At 45.3% G+C, this 23786-nt stretch overlaps 1 protein-coding gene across 14 annotated transcripts in view; it reads right to left on the reverse strand.

Annotated features, from left to right (window-relative positions):
• Positions 1 to 2478: 2478 nt before the first annotated feature.
• The window catches only part of LOC309652283 (uncharacterized protein), a 32787-nt gene continuing 11479 nt past the window's right edge, over positions 2479 to 23786 (reverse strand). For 3 of the 14 annotated variants that reach the window (XR_014258649.1, XR_014258651.1, XR_014258653.1), the window contains 6 exons: positions 15559 to 15755; positions 13657 to 13883; positions 10598 to 10717; positions 7786 to 8059; positions 4155 to 4374; positions 2479 to 2848 (listed from right to left, as the gene is read on the reverse strand). Coding sequence is in view for 3 of the 14 variants with exons in the window: in XM_082445891.1 (XP_082302017.1) it covers positions 4962 to 5825 (864 nt within the window). In the remaining 11 variants the exon portion in view is untranslated. Of the gene's footprint in view, positions 2849 to 4154; positions 4375 to 4862; positions 5989 to 7785; positions 8060 to 10597; positions 10718 to 13375; positions 13884 to 15558; positions 15756 to 18334; positions 18810 to 23786 lie in introns of those variants that run through there. The other 11 variants (XR_014258645.1, XR_014258646.1, XR_014258647.1 and 8 more) reach the window with 9 other exon arrangements.

Raw genomic sequence — 23786 nt, forward strand, 5'->3', positions numbered from 1 at the left:
TGAGAGGCTTCAGGTGCATACATGTGGGTAACGTAGCCCACGTGTCCTGTTCCCTGTATACACAGCCAGCACCTCGTAGATACCTCTCAGTCCTGAGAGTATAACACTGACGGTGCCACTCAGCTCTCAGAAGCACAGACTCAGTGAAGAGGAACACACATGCCTCTTGGGGCTTGGGCCACGGGGCCACCTGGGGAGTAAAGTCAGGGCCCTAGGGAACTGGAGCTCGGTAAGGGGCAGGGACACGGACTCCCAGCATGCACCAAAAAAGGCTTATCTCAAAAAGAGGTGTGCAGGCGTTTGTCTAAAGTGAACCTCCCGGGACTTCCCTGGCGGCCCAGTGCTTAAGACTCTGCGCTCCCAATGCAGGGGGCACGGGTTCGAACCCTGGTCGGGGATCTGATATATCCTGCATGCCGCACGACGTGGCCAAAAAATAATTATAAATAAATAAATAAATAAATAAATAAAGTGAACCTCCGAAAATTCTTAAGCCCAGGTAAAGGCCTTTAACATTAACTATAGTTAATACATTAACTGTATTAACACAGAAATACACACATACACACCCTGCTGGCATGGCATGAGCCATACAGAAGCAAACCAATTTGAGGCCTTTCGAGGGACCCTACATGGATAAATTTCTACTTGGACTGTTCTTTCATTAAACAATGGTGACAAAAGGCCTTGTGCCGTTTTCTGTTGTTGTTCTAGCCATAAGGAATACCCTGTGTTACTATAGGATAATGCATTTTTAAATGTCAACCCCAGTGACAGGGGAAAGGGTTGCGGATACCTCACACTAACTTCACTTTAACAGACCTTTATCAAGCATCTGCGAAGAAGGAAACACAGTGCTTTAGGAGAGAGAAATAAATAAAAGCCTTTAAGTTCCAAACAATTCAGAAGCTCACACGTTAGGCAGCTGGGGAGATACACACGTAAATAAATAATGTTAATCTACCCTAGGATACGTGAGGCACTAGCACAGAAAACAGAAAAAGGTATTGATGCTAACTAGCAAGCTCTCAAGCAGCCTTCACTAAATATAGAAATAAGGCCTTCTACCCTCAAACCCCCGGTTCTCCCCTTCTATGGTCCTCTGCTCTGCTCAAGTACCCCTTCCCCTTTTTCCCTTAAAGAAGTTCCAGATATTAGGCCCATTTCCTCCTTTCATTTTCTTTAAATTAGGACATATTTCAGACCTCGACAAAGGTACAGAGAATGCTACACCCATGCAACCATCAGCCGTCTTAAGAAACGTAAGCTTACAAATGAAATTGAAACCCAGTGTACCTCTCCCCAACTGAATTCTCCCTCTCTTTCCATACATTTAACCACTGCCTTAAATGAGTTTATTGTTCTCATACACACCTTTCTGCATACTACATATGTATGCATTACTCCTATGTATGCCTTTTACTACAAATACATGTACCTATAATCAATCTAATAACTTTTGCATGTCTTTAAACTTCATACGTGCATGGTATCATAATGCTTTTATCCTTTTGGAACTAGGTTTTTCCTTCATCTTTTTCTCCCTTCCACTACTGAATCTTTGCCCCTTGTTATAAGCTGAACTGTGTCCCCGCAAAAGATATGTTGAAGCCTTGACCCGCGGAACCTGTAAATGTGACCTTATTTGGAAATCGGGTATTTGCAGGTGTAATAAAGATCAGATGAGGTCATACTGGATTAGGGCGGGCCCTTAATCCAGTATGACTGGCGTCCTCATAAGAAGAGAAAGAACACAGAAACAGAGACACAGGGGAAAACACTATGTAAAGATGAAGAAAGAAATTGGAATCATGCATTTACAAGCCGAGTGATGCCAAGGATTGACAGCAGCCACCAGAAGCTAGGAGAGAGGCATGGAACAGATTCTCCCTCCGAGCCTCCAGAAGGAACCAACCCTGCCGACACTTTGACCTCAGACTTCTGGCCTCCAGAACTGTCAGAGAATAAATTTCGGTTGTTTTAAGCCACCTGCTTTGTGGTAATTTGTTACGGTAACCCTAGGAAACTAACACATCCCTCCGGGAGCTCTTTGTGTCTCAGGCCCCTGAGAATTCTAGTGTCTTCCTCAGCCCAGATCTTACCATCCTGTTCAGTTTACCTGCAACAGTACCAAGTCAGTGAATTAAGGCTGGTCCTACCGTAGGTGTACTTAAACGTTTCCCCCATTGCCCTAAAGCAGTGGTTCTCAAACTTTAGTGTGCTTCAGTAGCACTTGGAGGACTTGTAAAACCCGATGGCTAGCAGCCTACCTTCAGAATATCCAATTCAGTAGGTCTGGAGCAGGCTCTGAGAATTTGCATTTCAAACAAGTTCCCAGCTGCGGCTGCTGCTGCTCCATGGCAGGCCAATAGCGCCATCTGGTCTCCAGGCAAGCTAGGTCATCCGTCAGGTCCTTTCAATAACATATACTAGAGGCTGGGCCACCATCTCTCTCGTCACACAACTTGTTTGTAATCTAATATTTTAATTTATTTGAGGCTGCAATAAAAGGATTTGAAACAGGCTTACCAAATAGTTGAAAGAAATCCCTTTCAATGACAGTAAGGTGGGCCGAAAGAAACAGAACAAAGATACGTTGGAGTCAGTGTTATTTAGGTTAAAAAAAAACTGCAGCTTATTCATGTCAAACAAACTTTTATTTTCAACGTGAACAATACTATCAGATTTATCTGTAAAAGGTAAGAATAAAGTCAGATGTCAGTTAATATCCTTTTGGGATGCTGAACTTTGGAACAAAATTTGTATTGTGGGCTAATGAAAACTAGAATATCCGTGAAGAACAAATTCATCTTTTCTTTCGCCGTCCACTTCTTTTTATGCCTTCCAACTGTAGGATGGGATAAGAGTCAATTAACAATTGTACACCAATAACATGCAGCAGGGACTTTCTAAATATGAGTCAATACTATGTACATCTGTTGGCTCTCCAAGGAGAGAACAAAATGTTTTCTTCTTGTAACCCAGAGCCTTGGTTGTCAGGGTGCACATCATTTCATCACACCAACCTCATCTCTCTCTTGCCCACCACTATAAACGCTAGATTTTTTTCTTGAAAGGCCACTCTGCGATTTAAATGTCTTTCCACCTTAAGAGCCTATGCTCCTTACACAAATCATAAATCCCTTATAATCCCAGACCTTCAGTTTCCGTATCTGTAAAATGAGAATGAGGCTGTTATCAAACATCCACAGGTGTGAAAATTAAGAAAGAAAGAGCGTGATACTGAGAGAGAGAGAGAGAGAGAGATGAGACAGAGAAAGGAAAAGACGAATGGGTAGAGGAAGGAGAAACTAAGATTGAATTACCGACTCAGGGATAGCCAATAATCTTACTATGGCTAATTTTCTTTTCTTTTGAATAAAAAATCTCAATCGAACTAATATTTGTGAACTACTCATGAAATGCAGTCTTATGTGAAATCCTTAACTTTTTACTACTTTGTAAGGAGTCACCTTCTCAAAGGCATTGTTATTCCGAGAGACTCCATTTCTGTGGCCAGGGGATGAAGGTACAGCTAGTGCACAGCTTACTCGCTTTAGCTGCTTCTTCTGGTGACCATTCTCTAAAACTATAGGTCTCTATATTTTAGACCTCTAAAAACATATAGGTCTCTATTTCCAGGTCTGATAAATTTCCCATCTGTAGTAGTCTTAAAGCTACAGGACAAAGGACTTGCAGCTGCAAATGAAATACTTTTCAGAACACACTTCCTTCTATATCATCTAGAATACAAGTCCATTAGTAACATTAAACCGTTTTTCCAAAACTAAATTTCAACAATTTTTTCTTATTTACTTTACAAAAAAAAATTAAAACACGATAGATAGCTAGTGGGAAGCAGCTGCATAGCACAGGGAGATCAGCTCGGAGCTCTGTGACCACCTAGAGGGGTGGGATAGGGAGGATGGGAGGGAGACGCAAGACGGAGGAGATATGGCGATATAGGTATACGTATAGCTGATTGACTTTGTTATAAAGCAGAAACTAACACACCGCTGTAAAGCAATTATACTCCAATAAAGATGTTAAAAAAATAAACCAAAAATAAATTAAGTATGTAAACAAAACAAAACAAAACATAAAGCTGTTAGTAACAGGTATATGTCAGGAATGGTTGCACTATACAATAATACCTGTATTCTCCAGAGCTGCCCTCTGCTGAGACCGTATCCACTTTGGGTCCTTCTTCTGCTTTTTCATTTCCATCCTCTTTCTCTTCCTCAGCATTTTCATACTGATGTGCACTCTCTTCTTTAGTGTCGAATGATACGGACTTTGGCATCACAAGGTGGTGGGAAGCATTTCCCGATTTAAAATCAGCAGCAGAACCTAGTTCTCTGCCCTCAGGAGGTTCTGGAGAAGAGAAATATGTCAAAAAATAAATAAATAAATAAATAAATAAATAAATAAAAAGAAGAGCTGGCCATGTTCCTACTGGTTGATACAACACTTCCATGGGCCTCACACTTCTGCTGCTTGACAGTTTTCACAACATTTTCCCCCTCTTTCCAGTAGACCTCACAGACTGTGCTGCTGATTATTTCTGGCCCTTTGGAGAAGGGATCGAAATCATTTGATTCTCAGAGCATTTTTGTATGTTTCTGCCAGAACGTCACTGGAAAATGTTCACCCAATTTAAAGACAAGTTCTACCGCGAAGCTCACTGATTCCTCAACCACTGAAAAGTGCCCCTGTGCCATTTCATCATTTTCTCAGGTCATCCTACTGGGAATCTTTGCATTTGTAGAAGCCCGTCAACCAAAAGTGAGGTATGCCATTTGTTTGCCCCTAGGTTGGTAGAAAGCAGCATACTTTTTCTCAAGATCATAAAGGCCTTTAGAGAATTGGGCTTCTACTTGTGCATATCGTGCCTGAAGGTTTTTGAGAGCTTTGACCCGCTGCTTAACCGCCAGAGGCCAGCGCTGAGCGCGGCCTGCCTTTCAGGCCGATGCCCCAGCAGGGGCTGCGAGGGCCTGGGGACTGGGCCGCCCCTCGCCAGCCTCGGCCCCGTCGTCAGGTCCACACGCCCCAGCCTCCCAGGACTCGGAGGCATCAGCCAGGACCTCGTCCGCCCAGAACTCGGCCTCCGCCGCCGGTTCCTCTGCCTTCTGGGATGCCGCCCCCTCTGCAGGTTCCTGCGGCTCCCAGGGCGGGGTGCCCTCTGCCTGGTACTCGCCCCGCCAGACCTCACCTGCCTCTCCCAGGCCTTCCTGCTCCTGAGGAGGCGCGGCATCCTCTGCAGGGTCCGAGGGCCGTCGGGAGCGGCGCCTGACCATCACGCGGCCGGCGTGGGGCCCGACCAGGACACGGTCGTTGTAGTGGCTGTGGTGCACACGGCAATGGACCAGATCCCGGAACAGGGACTGAAACTGCGCCGTGGGGGGCCCGTGGCCCGCGACCACTCCCGCGCCCTCGGGCCCATTCTCGTCCTCCTCTTCTGTCTCTTCCTCCTCCTCGACCTCTTCCTCAGTTTCGTCTCCCTCTTCTGACTGGTACTCATCCTCCTCCTGGTCCTCGATCTCTAATTCAAACTGTACCTCCTCCTCCTCCTCCTCCTCCTCCTCCACCAGCTCTACATCCCAGTCTTCTTCCACTGCGGCCTGGGCGGCCTCCTGCCCACCATCCTCCCCGTGAAGGGCTCTGGAGAGCCCCAGGGAGGCCAGAAGGGCCGCGGCCCCCTCGGCTCCATCCATCCCTCCCGAAGGGGATGCGCGGACCCCGAGGGGACTGGGGTCGCCACCCGCCCCGCCACCAGCTCCGGCCTGGCCACCTGGGATCGGCCCTCGCTCCTCTGTGGCAGACATGGCAGGAGGGACGCGCCACACACGGATCGGGCTGCAGTGAAGATCGCGGGGAAGATGGCGGCCGCCGGGCTGAGTATCGCTGAGGGAGGGGATGATGTTGGCAGCGGGGCCTCCGGCACGGGGTGGGGGTTGCAGAGAAGCCGGCTGCACAGGGGACAAGGGTCTGCCAAGATGCCTCTGGGGGCCCCGCCACGGGAAGGGCAGACCGCCGGCCTGTGGAGTGCCCCACCGAGACTGCGCCGAGGCCGCTGCGCACAGGGCGGGAAAGAGCCTGACTGGCTGGCGACGGGAGGCGGACCTTGGAAGGGTCAACCAAGGGCCACGTCCTCCAGCGCCGGCTCTAAGCTCATTTGCCAGCAGCCAAGGATTGACAGCACCGCCGTCCAATGAGTGACCAAGGTCTTCAGCTTCCCTGGAAGCCTTAAAGGCCCAGCTCACCCTGAGCCTCGGTGAGCCCACAGGAATCCCTTCCTTTTCATTCCACCACTGCAAGAGCAAAGCTACAGTGTCCCTATAGGGCGGCGCCCTGGGGTATGAGAACCTGCATGTGTTCCCCATTTGCCACCCTGGGGCAGCTCACGCTGACTGAGACACACTTAGTTCAAAAACGAGAGAGAGAGAAGGTGTATAGATCAAATCTCAGCAACGCTTAAAACCTCCCACAAGAGAGAGCAAGAGAATTTGGAGGTTTTAATGCTGTAAAAGCTACTTAGAAAAGGACATACAAAGTCGATATGGATGCAGTGAGAATGGAGAGTGGAGAGAAAGCAGTAAAGACAGGAGCCGGACAGTGTTTCATCAGGGCTCCCCAATTCATTTCCAGCCTCCAAGAAATGAAGACAGAGAGAGAGAGAGAGAAGAGAGAGACACAGAGACAGAGACAGTGAGAGAGAGAGAGAAGAGAGAGACACAGAGACAGAGACAGAGACAGAGAGAGATACTTCTTTCAAAGACTGGGCTGAGCACATGCTCTGCACTGGAGTGTGTACATCCCCTGCCTCCCCAATTCATACGATGAAGCCCGTCCCCCACCCCACCCCGCCCCCAGGAGATGGTATTTGGAGACTGGGTCTTTGGTAGGTCATTCAGTTTCGGTAAGGTCAGGAGGCTGCGGTCCACACGTTGGGATTACTGCCCTTACAGGAAGAGACCATAGATGGTGCTCTCCGCCCACCACCCCAACGTGAAGCCACAGGAAGAAGGCGGCTATCTTCAAGCCAAAACGAGGGCCCTCACCAAGAACTCCACCATGCTGGCACCCTGACCTTGGGCTTCCTCGCCTCCAGAACTGTAGGAAATAAACCAATGTCTTGTTTAAGCCGCCCAGCCTATGGCATTTTATTAGGGCAGCCTGAGCAGACTAATACAGCACGGCACACGTTAACAGGACAGGCTTCCTAGAATGATTTCTCGGTCAACAGTCCGAGACTTTTTGTTGTACTCAGCCCCACTTAGCCGAGTGGTCAAGGGTAACGAATGCTTAAAACGAGGAAGAAATCGACAACTATTTTATGCTAATCCCACTTACTATTGTCGCTGGGCACAGAAGCAAGAGTGGGTGTTAGCTGTAACTTCACGTTCAGGAGAACATAAGCCATGTCCCTTACTTCCAGTAAGCACACCGCCTTGGGATCCAGGACATCTAATTTGACAGACCCTAACGTTTCACGGATGGGAAGCACACATTCTGCACTGCGCTCCTGGGAAGGTTGGCGAGAAGAGCTGTTGTTGCCATCCTGAGTCAGTATGGACCCCTACCCCAAGTTGGGTTCAAAGGTCAATCAAGACTGGTGACACCACACACACACACACACACACACACACACACACACTACCGAGACGCGATGCAAAGTGTATTCCTTACATGAGGAGGCTTCTGCCTCTGTATTTTCAATCATATATGAGAACAAAAAGAGGAGATATAAACCAAAAGTGCAGCAATACTGGCTTTTGCGTTTACCTGTGTAGTTACCTTGGCCTTTGTGGTTTATTTCTTCATATTGCTTCAGATAGGTGCCCAGCATTATTTCAATTCAGCCTGAAGGACTCCTTTTAGTACTTTCTGTAGGGCAAGCTTACTAGCTATGTACTCTCTCAGTTTTTGTTTGTCTTGGAATGTCTTTAACTCCCCTTCGTTTTCCCCACATATAGAATTCTTGGTTGAAAGGGTATTTTTGTTCATTTGTTCTACGCTTTTAATATGTCATTCCAATGCCAGCTGTCCTCTATGGTTTCTGTAGAGAAATGGGCACAAATCTTACTGAGGATTACTTGTAGGTGAGGAGTTGTTTCTATTGCTGTTTTCAAGGTTCACTCTTTGTCTTTGACTTTTGATAACTTGATCATGGTGTGCCTAGGTGGGGATCTCTGATTTTATCCTGCTTGGAGTTTGTGGAACTTCTTGGGTGTGTAGATTCATGTCTTTACTCCGAGTTTGGAGGTTTTCAGGCATCATTTCTTCAATGATTTCCTACCCCTTTCTCTCTCTCCTCTGCCTCTGCAACTGTCATTATGTGTACATTGGTGAGCTTGCTGATGCACATAAGTCTCATAGGCTGTGCTCATTATTCTTCATTCTTTGCTTTTCTGCTCCTCTTTTCCTTTCCAGAGACTGGATATTTCAACTAACCTTTTAAAACTCGCTGATTCTTTTTCTCCTGGTCAAATTTGCTGTTGGACATCTTTTATTAATTTTTCATTTCACTTACTGTGCTTTGCAGCTGAAGAACTTTTATTTTGTCCCTATTTATAATATCTGTCTCTTTGTGATACATCTTTCTCATTGTTTCCTAGTTCTTTGATCATTGTTTCCTTTCGCTCATTGAGTTTATTGAAGACAGTTGACTTAAAATGTATTCTTCTAGTAACCCAAATCCTGTGCTTTACCTCTGACAGTTTAGAGTAATTAATTTTTTCCATGTGAACAGGACACACATTCCTCCCATCCCCTCCAACTTTATGGAAGTATAATTTACAAATAAAATTTCTATATTCACGGTGAACAGTGTGATGCTTGATGTATGTATACATTGTTAAATGATTACCACGGTGAAACCGATTAATACATCTATCACCTCACATAGCTAAAGGTTTTTTGGGGGTGGTGTGTGGGATAAAACTAAGATCTACCGTCTCAGCAAGTCTCCAGCATACCACACAATATCTTAAATTATATCAGCATGCCGTACATTAGATCCCTAGAATGTATTTATCTTATAACTGATCATTTGTACCCTTTGATGAACCACCCCCCAAATAACAAACCTAAACCTGGAGGCATCATGCTTCCTGATTTCATTATTTTACAAAGGTATAGTAATCAAAACAGCATGGTATTGGCATAAGAACAGATGTATACATAGACCAACGGAACAAAATATAGAGCCCAGAAATAAACCCTCACATATATGCTCAACTATTTGACAAGAACACACAACGAGGACAGGAGAGTCTCTTCAATAAATGGTGCTGGGAAAACTGGATATCCACATGCAAAGATACTATATTGGACCCTTATCTTACACCATACCCCAAAATGAACTCCAAATGGATTAAAGACTTAAACGTAAGGCCTGAATCTGTAAAACTCCTAGAGGAAAACACAGGGGTAAGCTCCTTGACATAGGTTATGGCAATGTTTTTTTTTTGAATTGACACCAAAACAAAGGCAACAAATACAAAAATAAACAAGTGGACTACATCAAACTAAAAAGCTTCTGCACAGCAAAGGAAACAATCAACAAAAGGAAAAGGCAACTGACCTATGAAGCAGAAGAAAATATTTGCAAATCATGTTATCTGTTGAGGGGATAATATGCAAAATATATAAGGAATTCAATCAACTCAACAGCAAAAAAAAAAAAAAAACACAAAACCAACAAATAATTAATAAAAGGGCACACGGTCCAAATATACATTTTTCCAAAGAAGACATACAACTGGCTAATAGGTATATGAAAAGGTGTTCAAGATAACTAACCATCAGGAAAATGCAAATCAAAGCTGTAATTAAGACATTACACCTATTAGGATGGCTATTATCAAAAGGACAAGAGATAGCAAGTGTTGGCAAGAGTGTGGTAAAAAAGGAACCCTCGTGCCCTGTTGGTGGGAAAGTAAAATGGTGCAGCCACTATGGACAACTGTATGGAGGTTCCTCAAAAGATTGAAAATAGAACTAGCAGATCAGCCAGCAATCCCACTCCTGAAAACAGATCCAAAGGAGGTGCTTTCTGCTCTGCTCTCTTATGCTCATTGCAGCATTATTCACAATAGCCAAGGAATGGAGACAACCTAAGTGTTTTGGGCAGATGAAAGGATCAAGAACATATCATATATATATATAAAAGACATATAAAAGAATTCTTCTTAAGAATTCATCTGAGGGCTTCCCTGATGGCACAGTGGTTAAGAATCCACCTGCCAACGCAGGGGACATGGGTTCGAGCCCTGGTCCAGGAAGATCCCACATGCTGCGGAGCAACTAAGCCTGCGCGCCACAACTGCTGAGCCTGCGCTCTAGAGCCTGCGAGCCGCAACTACTGAGCCCGTGTGCTACAACTACTGAACCCCGTGCGTCTAGAGCCCATGCTGCGCAACAAGAGAAGCCACCGCAATGAGATGCCCACGCACCGCAACGAAGAGTAGTCCCCGCTCGCCGCAACTAGAGAAAGTCCATGCACAGCAACGAAGACCCAACGCAGCCAAAAATAATAAATAAATAAAAACAAAATAAATAACTTAAAAAAATTCATTTGAAAGACTATTCTTACCTTTAGTGGGGTGATACAGAGAGGAACAGGAACAGAGAGAAGACATAGTAGAGTCTCCTTCCTTCAGACTTCTTGTCTCTCTCAGGAAATCTCTACAGGCACAGCTTAATAGTGAGCCAGCTGGAAAGGCAAAATAGGGTTGGCAGAGACCCAGAAACTTAGAACAGGTTATAGAATTTTGAGTGTGTCGTATGTGGGATAATAATTTCTGTCGGGAATGTGGGAGCATGTTCATATGTGGGACCAGGTACTCTGGGGACTTAACACGTAAGTATATTTACATATTGAGTATGACTGTGTGTGTGATCAAGTTCATACGTGTGACTGTTGATGAGCATCAGCACGTGTTTGTGAGTACATGTGAGATTGTCTCTGTGCGAGAGTAAATTTGTTTGACGTTAAGAGTGAATAAATATATACGCATGTCCTTATCTGAGGGTGTTCATCTGTGGGTGACTGTGTGAGCGTGTTCATGTGTATGAGGTATTGAGTGTGTTTGTAGGTGAATAAATGTGTAAAGACATTCACAGATGATTGACTGCCAGCAGCATGATAAAGTGAGAGCATATCTGTGTGTGAGTGAATATGTGGGTATTTTTGCTTGTGAGCAGGCAAATGTGCATGCATAAGTGAATATGTGGGTGTGTCCATGTAAGCAAATACAAGTGTGCCAGTGTGTAAGACTGTTGACTGTGTGAGCCCATTAACATCAAGTATGCCATTGTGTGGGAGTGAATGTGTCAGTGTGTTGATGCCTGTGAAGGAACGTGAGTGATCTTGTGTATGCGATCATATTCATGTGTGCAAGTGAATTCATAAGCACTGTCATGTATGTGAACATGGTATTTCAAATATATCTGGGTGCCTGAACATGTAGATACATGTTCGTATACCAGGGTATCTACAAGTGCTAGTAAACCTGTGAGTGAGTGTGTGAGCATGTGCATGTGAATCTTTAAGCTCGTTTGATTGCGTAAGCTTGTTAATGTTTGATTACATTTGAATGAGTGAACATGTGAGTGTGTATGAAGTTATCTGAGTGTATCCATATGCATGAGTGAAGGTGTGAACTTCATGGTGTGTGAGCATGTTTGTGGGTAAGTGAATATGTGAGCATGCCTGTTTGTGAGTGTGTTCAATGTGTGCATGTGAGTGAATGTGTGAGTCTTACATGTGAGCATACTTGAGTGTGCGTGTGTGTGTGAGCGAATGTGTGGGCATCTTCATTCTATTGAGTGAATATGTGACCAAATTTGTGTGAATAAATGACTGTGTAAGCAGAATGTGCTTAAATTTGCCATCTTATACATTGCTGTGACTAAGGCAACATGCAGGTTTGTTTTGGTGGGCAATTGTATGTATGTGCTTTCTTGCTCAGAGTGGTGTTATTGTTGCTTGAGTTTCCTGCCAACTACTAGTAACAAACAGCCGGGTGGGCCAAGTGATCTCAAAACCAGATTGTACATTTGGCCCATTTCTTTCCCTGTTTATCACAAGGCTGCTGTACTTCAGTGCAGGACTACCTGTTCCACTGCTTCCATTCTAGGGGAAATTTTTCTTGGGCAGCTGTTTGTATAGCTTTAACAGCCTCAGAGAGGTGGCCTCTTGGGAGGTGGTCATGTAACGATACCAATAGATTTCCTCCCAGATTACCTTTGCTACTGGGCTTCTCATTATTGGTCTGTAAGATGTGATGTGTATGTTTTAAGATCCCCCAGAAGAGTAACATTGGGATGCAATTTCCCTCAAGTCTTTCCCAAGTGCTTATTAACGATGGTCTTGGTAAACCTGACAAATTTTGTAATTGTTATAAGCAAATAGCTGTCAATTTGGATGGAAAAACTCCCACGTAGAGACTGGTTAGATTTCTCCATGGGATCAAATATGTTTTCATGAGAACTGTCTTTGCTGTCACACCCAAAAGCTATGATTGGTTACTGTGGGCAGCAAGTGTTGCAGCTGTTGAAGAACCCAGTCCCACTGAGTGTGATGTAAATCTTGAAGTTGGTATTGTAAGAAGGTTAGGTTAGGAAAGAATTCCCAAACTGGATGAAGCTCCTGACTTTTTAGGCATGCCTTGCCCTGGGTATTATGTTGTATACATTCCTTTCCTTGTGTGTGTGTGTGTGTGTGTGTGTGTCTGTGTGTGTGTGTGTGTGTGTGTGTCTGTGTGTGTGTGTGTCTGTGTGTGTATATAAAATATGACTTCCCAACCGGGGGAAAATTCATGATAACTTGCCCTTGGTCACTTAATTTCTTTTAGTGCAAACTTCAATACATGGGACTTGTACTAGAGAGAGAGAAATCGTTATAACTACTAAGAAAAGAGACCAATCGTTGTTAAGGTATACGTTTTTGGCAGCGTTTACACGCATCATTATGCCAGGGATTAGTAAGAGCTATAATTTTATCTAATTGTAACCCCATAGAGTTTGTCGGTATGGCTCTGCATTACAGCATTTTTAATATGATTACACTGATCACAAGCATGCTGGCTGTACTACTGGGTGCATACTATCCCTGGGCACGCCTTAAATAAGACTCAAGAGACAGTGGCTCTATTTGGTTAATGGCACTACTTCATAACATTGGGTTTCTTCTGATTTCAGGTGAAAGTTGGCCCTGAGGGTTTAGAAGGCATCTACGAGTCATAAGTGTTATCTAAAGAGTCTAGCTTTTAGCCAGGATGGGTGTTGCTAGTAGTAGAAGAGACATGAGAAGGTCGCTAGCCTCAGTGTTGGTATCTGTGGTCATGTCAGTAGGACTGACCGACCTGAATAGCCAACAGCGTGGCTCCCATTGTCCCCAATCTGACCTATGTTGTAAGACTCCCTGTTGTGTGCATGTGGTATACTGTTTCCAACAGACCCTGTCAACAGTAGTGTGTGGATTACTAGGGCTGGGTGAACCACCAATAGACATACAGCCAACACTGGCAAGGGCAGTAACTCCTCAGGTAAGAAGGGGCATACAAACAGGGTAGGGATTAAGGTTGGAGGTCACCTGTAGCCATCAGTAGGGGACCTGATTGTCCCTGGGTATTGTTCACATGGGGTTACCTGGTCTGGGAGAGGTTTCGTTCCACCTCCTGGGCTCCACAGTGCCTTTACTGGAGCAAAGTACATGGATGGCAGATAAGGACACCTCTTTCTCCAGAAATTGGCGGGTAGTTTGCTTGGCTTATACTGGATGACGAATGAACACAGGCTAAGGATGGTTTCAGAATCACTGGTCCACGTCAGGTTCTCATCAGGATCAAGAAGGAAGTGGCTAAGCTCCGGGTTTTCTATGAGGGAGAAAGGAAAGATGAAAGTACCAGGTGAAAGTTTCTTTTCGGTGCATGGCAACGCCTGGGCTCCCATGTCTGTGAAAACTGACAACTGGGTTGTGTCTGCTGTGGATGTGTACACCAGAGAGACAGAAATGTCTCTGCTGGTGGTCTCGTCATTTGTTGTGAATTTAAATATGGTGTAGCTATGCCAGAGGGGTAGGAACTTAATATAATCTGGACCGTGGGCAGTATTTCTGACCACTTGAAGGACCACTGCCCTCCAAGTTCTCTCAACAGCCCTTGATTTAAAAGTTCATCATGGGGCTTCCCTGGTGGCGCAGTGGTTGAGAGCCTGCCTGCCAATGCAGGGGACACGGGTTCGAGCCCTGGTCTGGGAAGATCCCACATGCCGCGGAGCAACTAGGCCCGTGCGCCACAACTACGGAGCCTGCGTGTCTGAAGCTTCTGCTCCGCAAACAAGAGAGGCCGCGACAGTGAGAGGCCCACGCACCGCGATGAAGAGCGGCCCCCGCTCGCCGCAACTAGAGAAAGCCCTCGCACAGAAACGAAGACCCAACACAGCCAAAAAAATAAAAATAAATAAATTAATTAATTAATTAAAAGCTTAAAAAAAAAAACCAAAACCCCTATCATCTGGGACCCAAATCGATTTCCATAATCATATGTTGCTACGCGGTCATTTAAAAAAAAAAGTTCATTATGTCTTTCCAGGATCCCTGCTACTGGAAGATGATAGGATAGGTGACAAACCCAAGCAATGTTTTCTTGTAATGCCCATTGCTGGTTTGCTTTACAGTGATGTGGGAACCTTGGTCTGACGGTATAACTTGTGCGGCAGTCCCAAGGGCTGTAAAAGCTATTTTGTCAAGCCCTCAATAATATGAGGAGAGGCCTGTGCCTTGCATGGATACACTAATGGAAGGCCTGTATAGAAGGCCGGGAGGTTACGGTAAATTAACTTCAGTGGCAGGGTATGTGGTGATTTTCTCATGGAGTTGCAGCACTCTAGTAGGGCCAGGTTTAGCTCAATCCAGTAGATCCCATTATCATTTGAGTAGAGGCCTCAGTTGCTCTGCGGGGAGCTTCTGCTATTACCCAGGACATAACAGGAATCTCAATCCACAGCGTAACTGGCTCTGCTCCAGTAAAGCCTTCAGTTTCAGTAAGGGCTCAGTGTACCTCCACAAGTTGCCTCTCCACTGGCCAATACCTTGGGACTGAGTCTGGGAGTCACGTGTGCCAAAAGCCCACGGACATTTGGTCCAGTGGCTCCCGTAAGTGAACGTTAGGGTGGCCGGAACTTCCAATTGTAAGTCCTGCCCTCAGAGCACTAGTGGGAGAGCTGAAATGATAGCCTTCTTTAGTTTACCTAGTGCCTGTGGTGGCTCAGGTCCCCACTGAAAAGCGGAGGTCCTATGGGGGGCTCCATCGATGGGCGCCAGCAAATATTTGAGGTTGGCACCAGAATCCAAGCATGCCTACCAAATGTTGGGCCTCCTTTACCAATCTGGGAGGCTGGCTGGAGCACTAGGAGCTTTTCCTTTACCCAGTTGGGACTAGTTTACCCTTTTGAGTTTCAAACATAGCCCAGAAATTTAACAAACTAGGAGGTGCCTTGTACCTTATGGCGGGCAATTGCCCATCCCCTCTCAGGGAGGTGTTCACTCACAGTTGTGATGGTGTGTGACACAGAGTCTTGGCCAGGTCCAGTGACGAGGATGTCGTCGACACAATGCCAGAGCTGAGTCTCTGCAGGACGTGGCTCGTGCCGAGCAGGCATCTAGGTCCCGACTGCAAATCCCATGGGCAATCACGGGCGCATTCATGTACCCCACAGGTCACTGGGAAAAAGGTGTACTGTTGATCCTCAAAGGGGAAGGCAAATTGTGATATTTAACAAAGAGAACATGTGAGCCCAGTCTATGACTCTGAACCATTTACCAGGGTTATTCTGAATGTCATTCATTAAGGGAACAATATATAGTAGAGGGGCTCTAATACAGGGAGCAGCCTTGTTTAACTCTCTCTAGTCTACAGATAGCCTGTACTCATTAGTAGTGGCTTTAAGCACAGGCCATACCACCGAACTCAAAGGTGGGAATCCATATCCTTTCTTTAAGTAAGTCAGCTAGGACAGGCCATAATCCTTCAGTGCTTTCCTTTTAGTCAGTACCTCTTACACGGGTAGAGGAAGGTGAACTGGCCAGTGCCCACCAGTGGCATCAAAACCTTAGGCTTGTTTCACGAGGTCACCTGCTGACTGAGGAAGCCCATTCCAATAAAGGGAAAAGAGTCTCAGAGAACGACCAGCACAGAAGCGTCTTTTAGCAAAACTAAGCCCATATTAAAAGCTAAGCAGATGGGACTTCCCTGGCGGTCCAGCGGTCGACTCTGCACGTCCACTGCGGGGGCCGTGGGTTCGATCCCTGGCTGGGGAACTAAAATCCCGCATGCCACACAAAAAGTTAAAAGAAAAAGCTAAGCAGATAATTATCCCTTCAATTAATTCTCCTCCAAAGCCCGTCATCTCCTGGTGGGGGGGTGGGGGGGCGGGACTTTAAAGTATGAGTGCTTCCTGGGATTAGGGAGCTTTGGACACCTGTGTCCACCAGAGCCAGCCAGTGTTGTTAATATTTTACAGTTTACGTAGTAAAAGGGCTACTGTCGGCCAGAAGAGGCCTGCTTTGAGACCAATGGGTCCTGATGTGGGAGCAGGTCCTTGCCACTGGCAGAGGTCAGGGGCAGACGTGGAAGGTAAGCTTGTCTCTGAAGGAAAAGCCTGGCCAGGTAGCAATCTAACTTTAGTAAATATTTTAATTGCTCCACGGATTTACCAGAGATCATCTAATATCTCTGGGCTCCTTGTTCCTTAGGGTCCAATACAACCAACCTCTCTTGTTCATTTCAGGGTTCACGCTTAAGAGTGGCCTGGTTTTAAGTGGTTTATTTGACCGAGGAAGGGGGCAATCCCTCTATGGGTAGTAATTTTGATTTAGGCCAGGTGGGGTATTGTTAACAGGCAGCACTTGACTTTGAGTTTGTCTTTCATGAGTTTCTGTTAAATCCAGGGCAGCTATGTCCTCTTGAATTGTCTCAGCATGAGCCATCACTGCCTGGAAAGAGGACTTACACTTTTCACGAGCGCCCCCTGAGGAACAACTTGGTCGACTCAGGACTAAATTCAGCCTCCTCGAGACTTGGCAAATCACCACGCTGCATGCCATCTGTCGCCTGTTAAGCCCATCCCAACATCCCCAGCTGTTGGAGGCTAATGGCTTTCCTTTAAGAGTTTGCCCAGGATCACTATGAGGCCTAACGTAGGGTGGGCAGCATTCTAAGAAATAAAAATCCACATCAACAAAGTATCTACCTACTTACCTACCTATCTCTCTCCAAGGCCTCCTCTGGGACCATTCCTGGCTTCTGCACTAATTGCGTGAGATCCTTCAGTAGGGACACCATTTTCGCATCCCATGTTACGGCAGTCAATTGATTAATTACATTCCCTGCTGGGTGGAGCTCACTGTCCAGCAGATTCTATACAGCCAGAGAGCCCTTTTTTCATTTGGCTCTTAGGCTACGTCCCTAAGGAGAGACTGGGTCTCAGGGATGGGTGAGAGAAAGGATATGTTTCCTCCTCCAACTGAGAACACACCTCACCTCCTTAGCCCTCCTACTTTGTCTTTTCTGTCAATAATTTATTACTTTGTGAGTGGTTACCAACAAAACAGAGGATAAATAACTGTCAGGATGGTATTGCACTGCCTTTCCTTCTAGAGGGCACCAGACCTCTTTTCCCAGGGTTCTCCAATTTGTCTCGACTTCCAAAGGCGTTAAGGCTCCAAGCAAAAACAACAGTGAACAGAGCCCGACACGTCTTGCGGTTTGGAGCATGTGTTCATTAAGACAGCCACCTCCAGGACTTCCCTGGCGGTCCAGTGGTTAAGGCTCTGCGCTTCCACTGCAGTGGGCACGGGTTCGATCCCTGGTCAGGGAACTGATATCCCACATGCCGTGCAGCCAAAAAAACAAACAAAACAAAAAAGACAGCCACCTCCTTCAAGTCCTGGGAGCAGCTGGAATATTAACTTCCGTGCAGTCAGTCATTTTAAGTAATGCTTTAGCCCACATCCTTTGGGGAAGGGACTAGAAAGATGCCATCTGCCACAGCAGGTCAGAGTGACACAGCGGCAGAGACAGGCTAGCTGTTTACAAAGATGTCCTAAGAGACCAGCCTCGGCCTGACGCCTCTGACTTACTGACTCATTTCCCTGCCATAGCCACGCCCCGGCCATGAGGATGTCCTCTCACCTCAGAGCACCCCAGATCACCAGCCCAGCTACAGGGAGCCTGTTATGGGATCAGAGGTAGCCCACTCTTGGTCCAGAGGCCCGCACCCCTCCCCTTTTCCTATGTGGGCCCACAGGTCTTACAACGTCTAGTACCTGCCTAGTGAGGGACCCAGCTGGGTGGGCTGATCTTTCGTGGGGAGCCCAGTGCCTCTGATCCCAAAAACTCAGTTACAATGGCATGGGTTGGCTCAAATACTGCTGCTGCTGCTTGATCAGGCTAATGACACCCAGGGAGACACCATAAATACAGATAAAGTGTAATACAGCACAGAGCAACGCCATGCCAAAGTGACATGGGGGAGTTCCACATTTTGAGTCCCAACCACTTAAGACTGTCCAGGATTGTTCTGCCAATGGATAGTCCTCCTGACTGGGTGGACCCTACATTGATTTCTTGACTATCACCCAAATCCTCCACTTTCCTCATCAACACAAGTAATGAGTGCGAGGGATTTAGGGGCTGATCAAAGATTAAAGTATCACCAGAAAGTGGCAGTAGCACAAGATGACCTTTATCTGGAGGAAGCTTTCACAGCTTTGCATGCACGGGAAGTGTCTTAACAACAGGAGAACTGCCAGAGGCTACCGTGTGGGAGCACCACTCAGGAAAGAAAAGCAGGGGAAATGCCAGGGAAGAGCAGGCTCAGACAGAGGACTAGTGTGTTTGGGTGATACCACTCAGTAGCATGATGGGGAGCCTCTGGATCGGAGAGTACCAAAGGCCAGCAGTGGTGTGGGGTCTCAGTGGTGTGGGGTCTTTCGTAACTACAGGCTTGATCTTATCTATAGCTAACAGGCGTTGGCTGCAGTTCTGCATGGCATGCAAAGCACTCAAGCTCTGGATGGATTAAAATCTACTTACTTGGAATATATTCAAAGCAAATGAATGTGTAAAATTTGAGTTTGGTGCGGCCGGGCTTTTGAGCTAATGGGTTCCAGCCTGCTTGGAAGAAGGAAAGAGAGGCCATCTTTGGCTACTTTACATAACAATGTCCGTGTTGGAGAATGAATGGGTGAGCCTTTTCAAGTACAGTATGAGTGTGTTAATAGGAATTTATTTGTGTGATTAAGTAAATGTTTGTGCATCTTCATATGCAGGAGTGAACAGGTGACCATGTGCATGGATATGAGCATGTTTGTGTGTGTGAGTGAAAATGTACGCATGTTTATTTGCCTGATATTTTTTTGGGGGGGTGGGGGGCCATGCTGCACGGCTTGCAGGATGTCAGTTCCACGTCCAGGGACTGACCCCAGGCCACGGCAGTGAAAGTGCCGAGTCCTAACCACTACATCGCCAGGGAATTCCCGTGTCTGACATTTTAAAAGTACATCTGACCCTTAAACAACAGGGGATTGAATAGCGCAGATCCACGTATATGCAGATTTTTTCAACAGCAAATACCACCGTACTACACGATATGCGATTACTTGAATCCGCAGATGCAGAACCCTGGATTCGGAGGAACCTCACATACACAGGGCGGACTATACGTTATACGTATTCAACTGCACGTGGAGGGTCAGCACCCCTAACCCCTGTGTCGTTCAAGGGTCAACTCCATTAGTGTATTTGAATGAATGAATCTGTGAGTGTATGTGAGTGAATGTGTGAGGTTCTTGGTGAGTGTGAGCACATTCCTAGTTGGGAGCATGTTAGCGTGTATGTGAGGGAATGAGTGTAAGTATGTAAGTGTAAGTGACTGTGACTGAGTGTGTCAGCACATTCTCGTGAAACGTGAGCGGCTATTGTAAGCAAACGAGTGTGTGAGCGTGGTCGTGCAAGTGAATGTGACCTTGCGCATGTATATAAGCACAGGTGTGAGAGCGAACGTGGGAGCCTATTAAAATATGAGTTTGTGTGTTGAAGTAAATGGGACTTCTCATATGTATGAGTGAATTCATGAGCCTGTGCGTGGATGTTAGCATACTCGTGTGTGTGTGAGTGAATGTGTGTTTGTGAGCACGTCAAAGTGGAGTAGGTTGCTGTGAGTTAATGTGCAAGTGTGTGTGTGGGAGTATATCTGAGCATCTCTATGTGTGTGGGTAAAATGTGTGAACTTCATGGTAAGTGTGAGCATATGCATTTGTCAGAGTATGAGTATGATGCTGTTTGTGAACGTGCTGTGTGTGGGGAAATGTATGAGTACGTGACTGTGAGCATATATGAGTGTGTGTGAGTGAATGAGCAAGTTTGAGGGAGTGCATGTGTAAGCATGTTTTCATGAGTGAGTGAATGTGTAACTGTTCATTTGGGTAAGCTTGTTAACGTGTGAGTGTATTTTTGTGAATATGAGAATATGCTTGTGAGTTTGAGTGTATCTGTGTGTGAAGGTGTGAGCTTTGTGATGACTGGAGAAAATCTGTGTTCAAGTGAATGCATGAAAGTGTTGCTGTTTGTGAGCATGTTACTATGCACGTATAAGTGAAACTGAGTGTACTGTTGTCAGCACATAGGAATGTCTGTATGTGAATGACTTTGCAAACATGTTCACGGGTTAGTGGACACGTGAGGATTTTGTGTGAGTGAATGTGGGTATGATCATATATGAGTGTGTCTATGCATATGAGTAAAGTTGGGAGTATGCTCGTGAGTCAGTGAATATGCTCCAATGTTAGAGAATTTTTGGCTGTGTGCATGTATCTGAGCATTCCTTATGTCTCAGTGAATGTGTTCATGTGTTCATGTGAAGAATACGCTGTGGATGTGAGTGAATAGTGATCACACTTGTATATGTGAGCATGTTCATGTGTGTGTGCGAATGATTATATGTAAGGATGTCTATGCGGGTGAAGGAATTTGCAACCGTGTTTGTGTGGGCGACTGAGTGTTTGTGCATGTGAGGGTGTGAACATCTTATGGGTAAGTAGGTTCATGCACGTAAGTAAGTGTATGAGTGACACAGTGTATGTGAGGCATACTCGGGTGGGTGAGTGAATGCCTAACCATGTTAATTGAGTATATCTGTACTGGAACGAATGTGTGCATGTGTCAGCGTGTCTAGGAATGGGAGTAAATCTGTGAGCAGGTTCACTTGAGTGAACGTGTAACTTGTGGATGTATGTGAGCATGTCTGTGTGTAAGAGTGAATGGAGCCTGTTCATATGTCAGTGTGTTAATGTGCGTTTGTGTGTTTCTGTGTGTTCACGTGTATGAGTGAATTTGTAAGCATGTGCATGATGGTAGCATGTCCATCAGTGAGTGACTGTGGAACCGTGTTCATTTTTGTGAGCCTGTTAATGTGTGCATCTATTTCTGAGTCAACACATGAGTGTATGTGTATGTGTGAATGTTGATCAGATGCATGTACATGACTGTGTTAATGAGGGTGCCTGTGAGTTTATGAGCAGGTTCACCGTCTGCATATGTAAATATCTTCATGTTTGTGTGCAAATGACTGTGTGAGTATATATCTGTGATCATGTTCCTGTGTCTGCATGAATGTGTAAGCTTATCATGTATGTTCATGAAGGTGAATTTATGCTTTGCACATGTGTTTTTGTACATTTGTGTGTGAGTAAATGTGCAAAAAAGTTTGTGTCAGTAAATGCGTGAGCATATAAATATATATATATATATATATACAAATATGTGTGCATATTATCAAAGTGCAAGTTTAAGTGAATATAGGAACATGTGTGTGTTAATGAATATGTAAACATGCTTGTGTGTAGGGGCATGTTAATGTGTGTGTTCTGTTGTGTGAGTCAATGTGATTATGTTTGTGTGTGATGAAAAGTGTGTTCATTTGTGTGGAAGTGATAATGTGAGCATGTCTATGTGCAACTGTGAGTGCGTGAGTTTGCGCGTGAGAGACTGTGTGAGTGAATATGATCCTGTCGATATGTGAAAGTGTGATCGTGGCCGTGTCTGTGCATGAGTGGTTTTGGGGTGAGTGTGAATGTTGTTTTTTAAATAAATGTGAGAGCATGTGTGTTTATGAGCGTGTAGGCTGTGTGAATATGTGAACGTGTTCACCTGTGTGAACTTGTTCATGCGTGCGTGATGTGTGTGTGTGTGCGCATGTTGTGTTTTAAATAAATGTGAGAGCATGTCCATGTGTGAATGTGTGAGTGGAGGTAGGGAGTGAGTGTGTGTGAGTGTGCAGTCATGTCCGTATGTAAGCCCATGAGAATGTGTGTGTGTTTATGTGCGAATGTGAGTGAAAGTGGGAGTGTCCACTTGTTCGTGAGATAACGTGAGCACGTTTGTGTGTCTGGGAATGTTAATGTTTAAGTACGTTCACGTGTGGGTGAATGTCTGAGTATACTTGTGTGTTTGAGCATGAACATATGCAAAAGGAAGTTTGAACACGTTTCTGTTTTGAGCATGTTAATGTGAAAGTGTGAAAGTTTGTGTTTGTGTTTAAATGAATGTGTGTGTTCATTCATATCTGAGTGTGTGAGCATGTGCATGTAAGGGAGCATGTTCATATGTACAAATTAATGTACGAACAAGTTGGTGTGTGTGAAGCTATTAATGTATAATTATTTTCCCTGTGTGCAGCTGAATGTGTAAGCAAGTTCATGTATGTGAGCACGACGAACAATGTTAAGTGAAGTTGTGAGTGTATGCGGGTGTGTCTGTATATGCGAATTAATCTGTGAGCAAGTCCGTGGGAGTGAATACGTCAATATGTTTGTTTGATGGTGTTAATGTCTTCTTGTGCTCATGAGTGTCTGAGCAGCTTTGTGTGTGTGATCGAAAATAAGGATGTGCAGTTATGTGAACATTTTCCTTTGTGTAAATAAATGTGTAAGGTTTTTGTGTGTTTGAGTGTGTTAAAGTGTGAATATGCTCATTCAGTGAATGCGTGAATATGGGTATCTGAGTGAACGAACATGTTCGAATATGTGTAATTGTATTGAAATGTGTGTTACTATGTGTACATTCATGAATGTGACTACGTGATTGTATTCATGTGTGGATTAACATATGAACATGTTCGGGTGTGAGCAAATGGAGGAGCAGTTTTGTGTGTGAGAAGATGTTCATGTTGGTGAAAATGTTAACATCTTAGTTTGCATGGCTGTGTGAGCGTCCTGTGATTGGACATGAGTGCATCTAGGTGTGAGTGAATGTGTGAGCATGCTTGCGCATATACGCATGTTAATGTGAGTGTGCTCACTCGTGTGAATGAATGTGAGGATGGGCTCCTATGGGGGACTGAATGCGTGAATGTGTTCGTGTGGGAACGACTGTGAGCCTGTAGGTGTATGTTCACGTGCAAGTGGGAATGAATGCATTATTTTATGTGTGTGAGACAGCATCAGTGTGTTCATGTGTGTGAGTGGATGTGTGAGTATGAGTGTACGTAAGCATGTCTGTGTGCGAGTGACTGTGAGTTTGTGAGTGGATGTTATTGTGTCTGCCAGTGTGTGAGCATGGTCTTGCGTGTGACTGAGTTAATATGCACGTACGTGTGAGCATGTTCATTTGTGTGAACTTGTTCACGTGTGAGTGATTGGTGAGTGTGTATGTGTTTGAGCACATTTCTTTCAGTAAATATGCAGGCATGTCCATGTGCGAGCATGAGCATGTGTGAGT

Source organism: Balaenoptera physalus (assembly GCF_965194825.1).
Source record: "Balaenoptera physalus genome assembly, chromosome: X".
Classification (NCBI taxonomy): domain Eukaryota; kingdom Metazoa; phylum Chordata; class Mammalia; order Artiodactyla; family Balaenopteridae; genus Balaenoptera; species Balaenoptera physalus.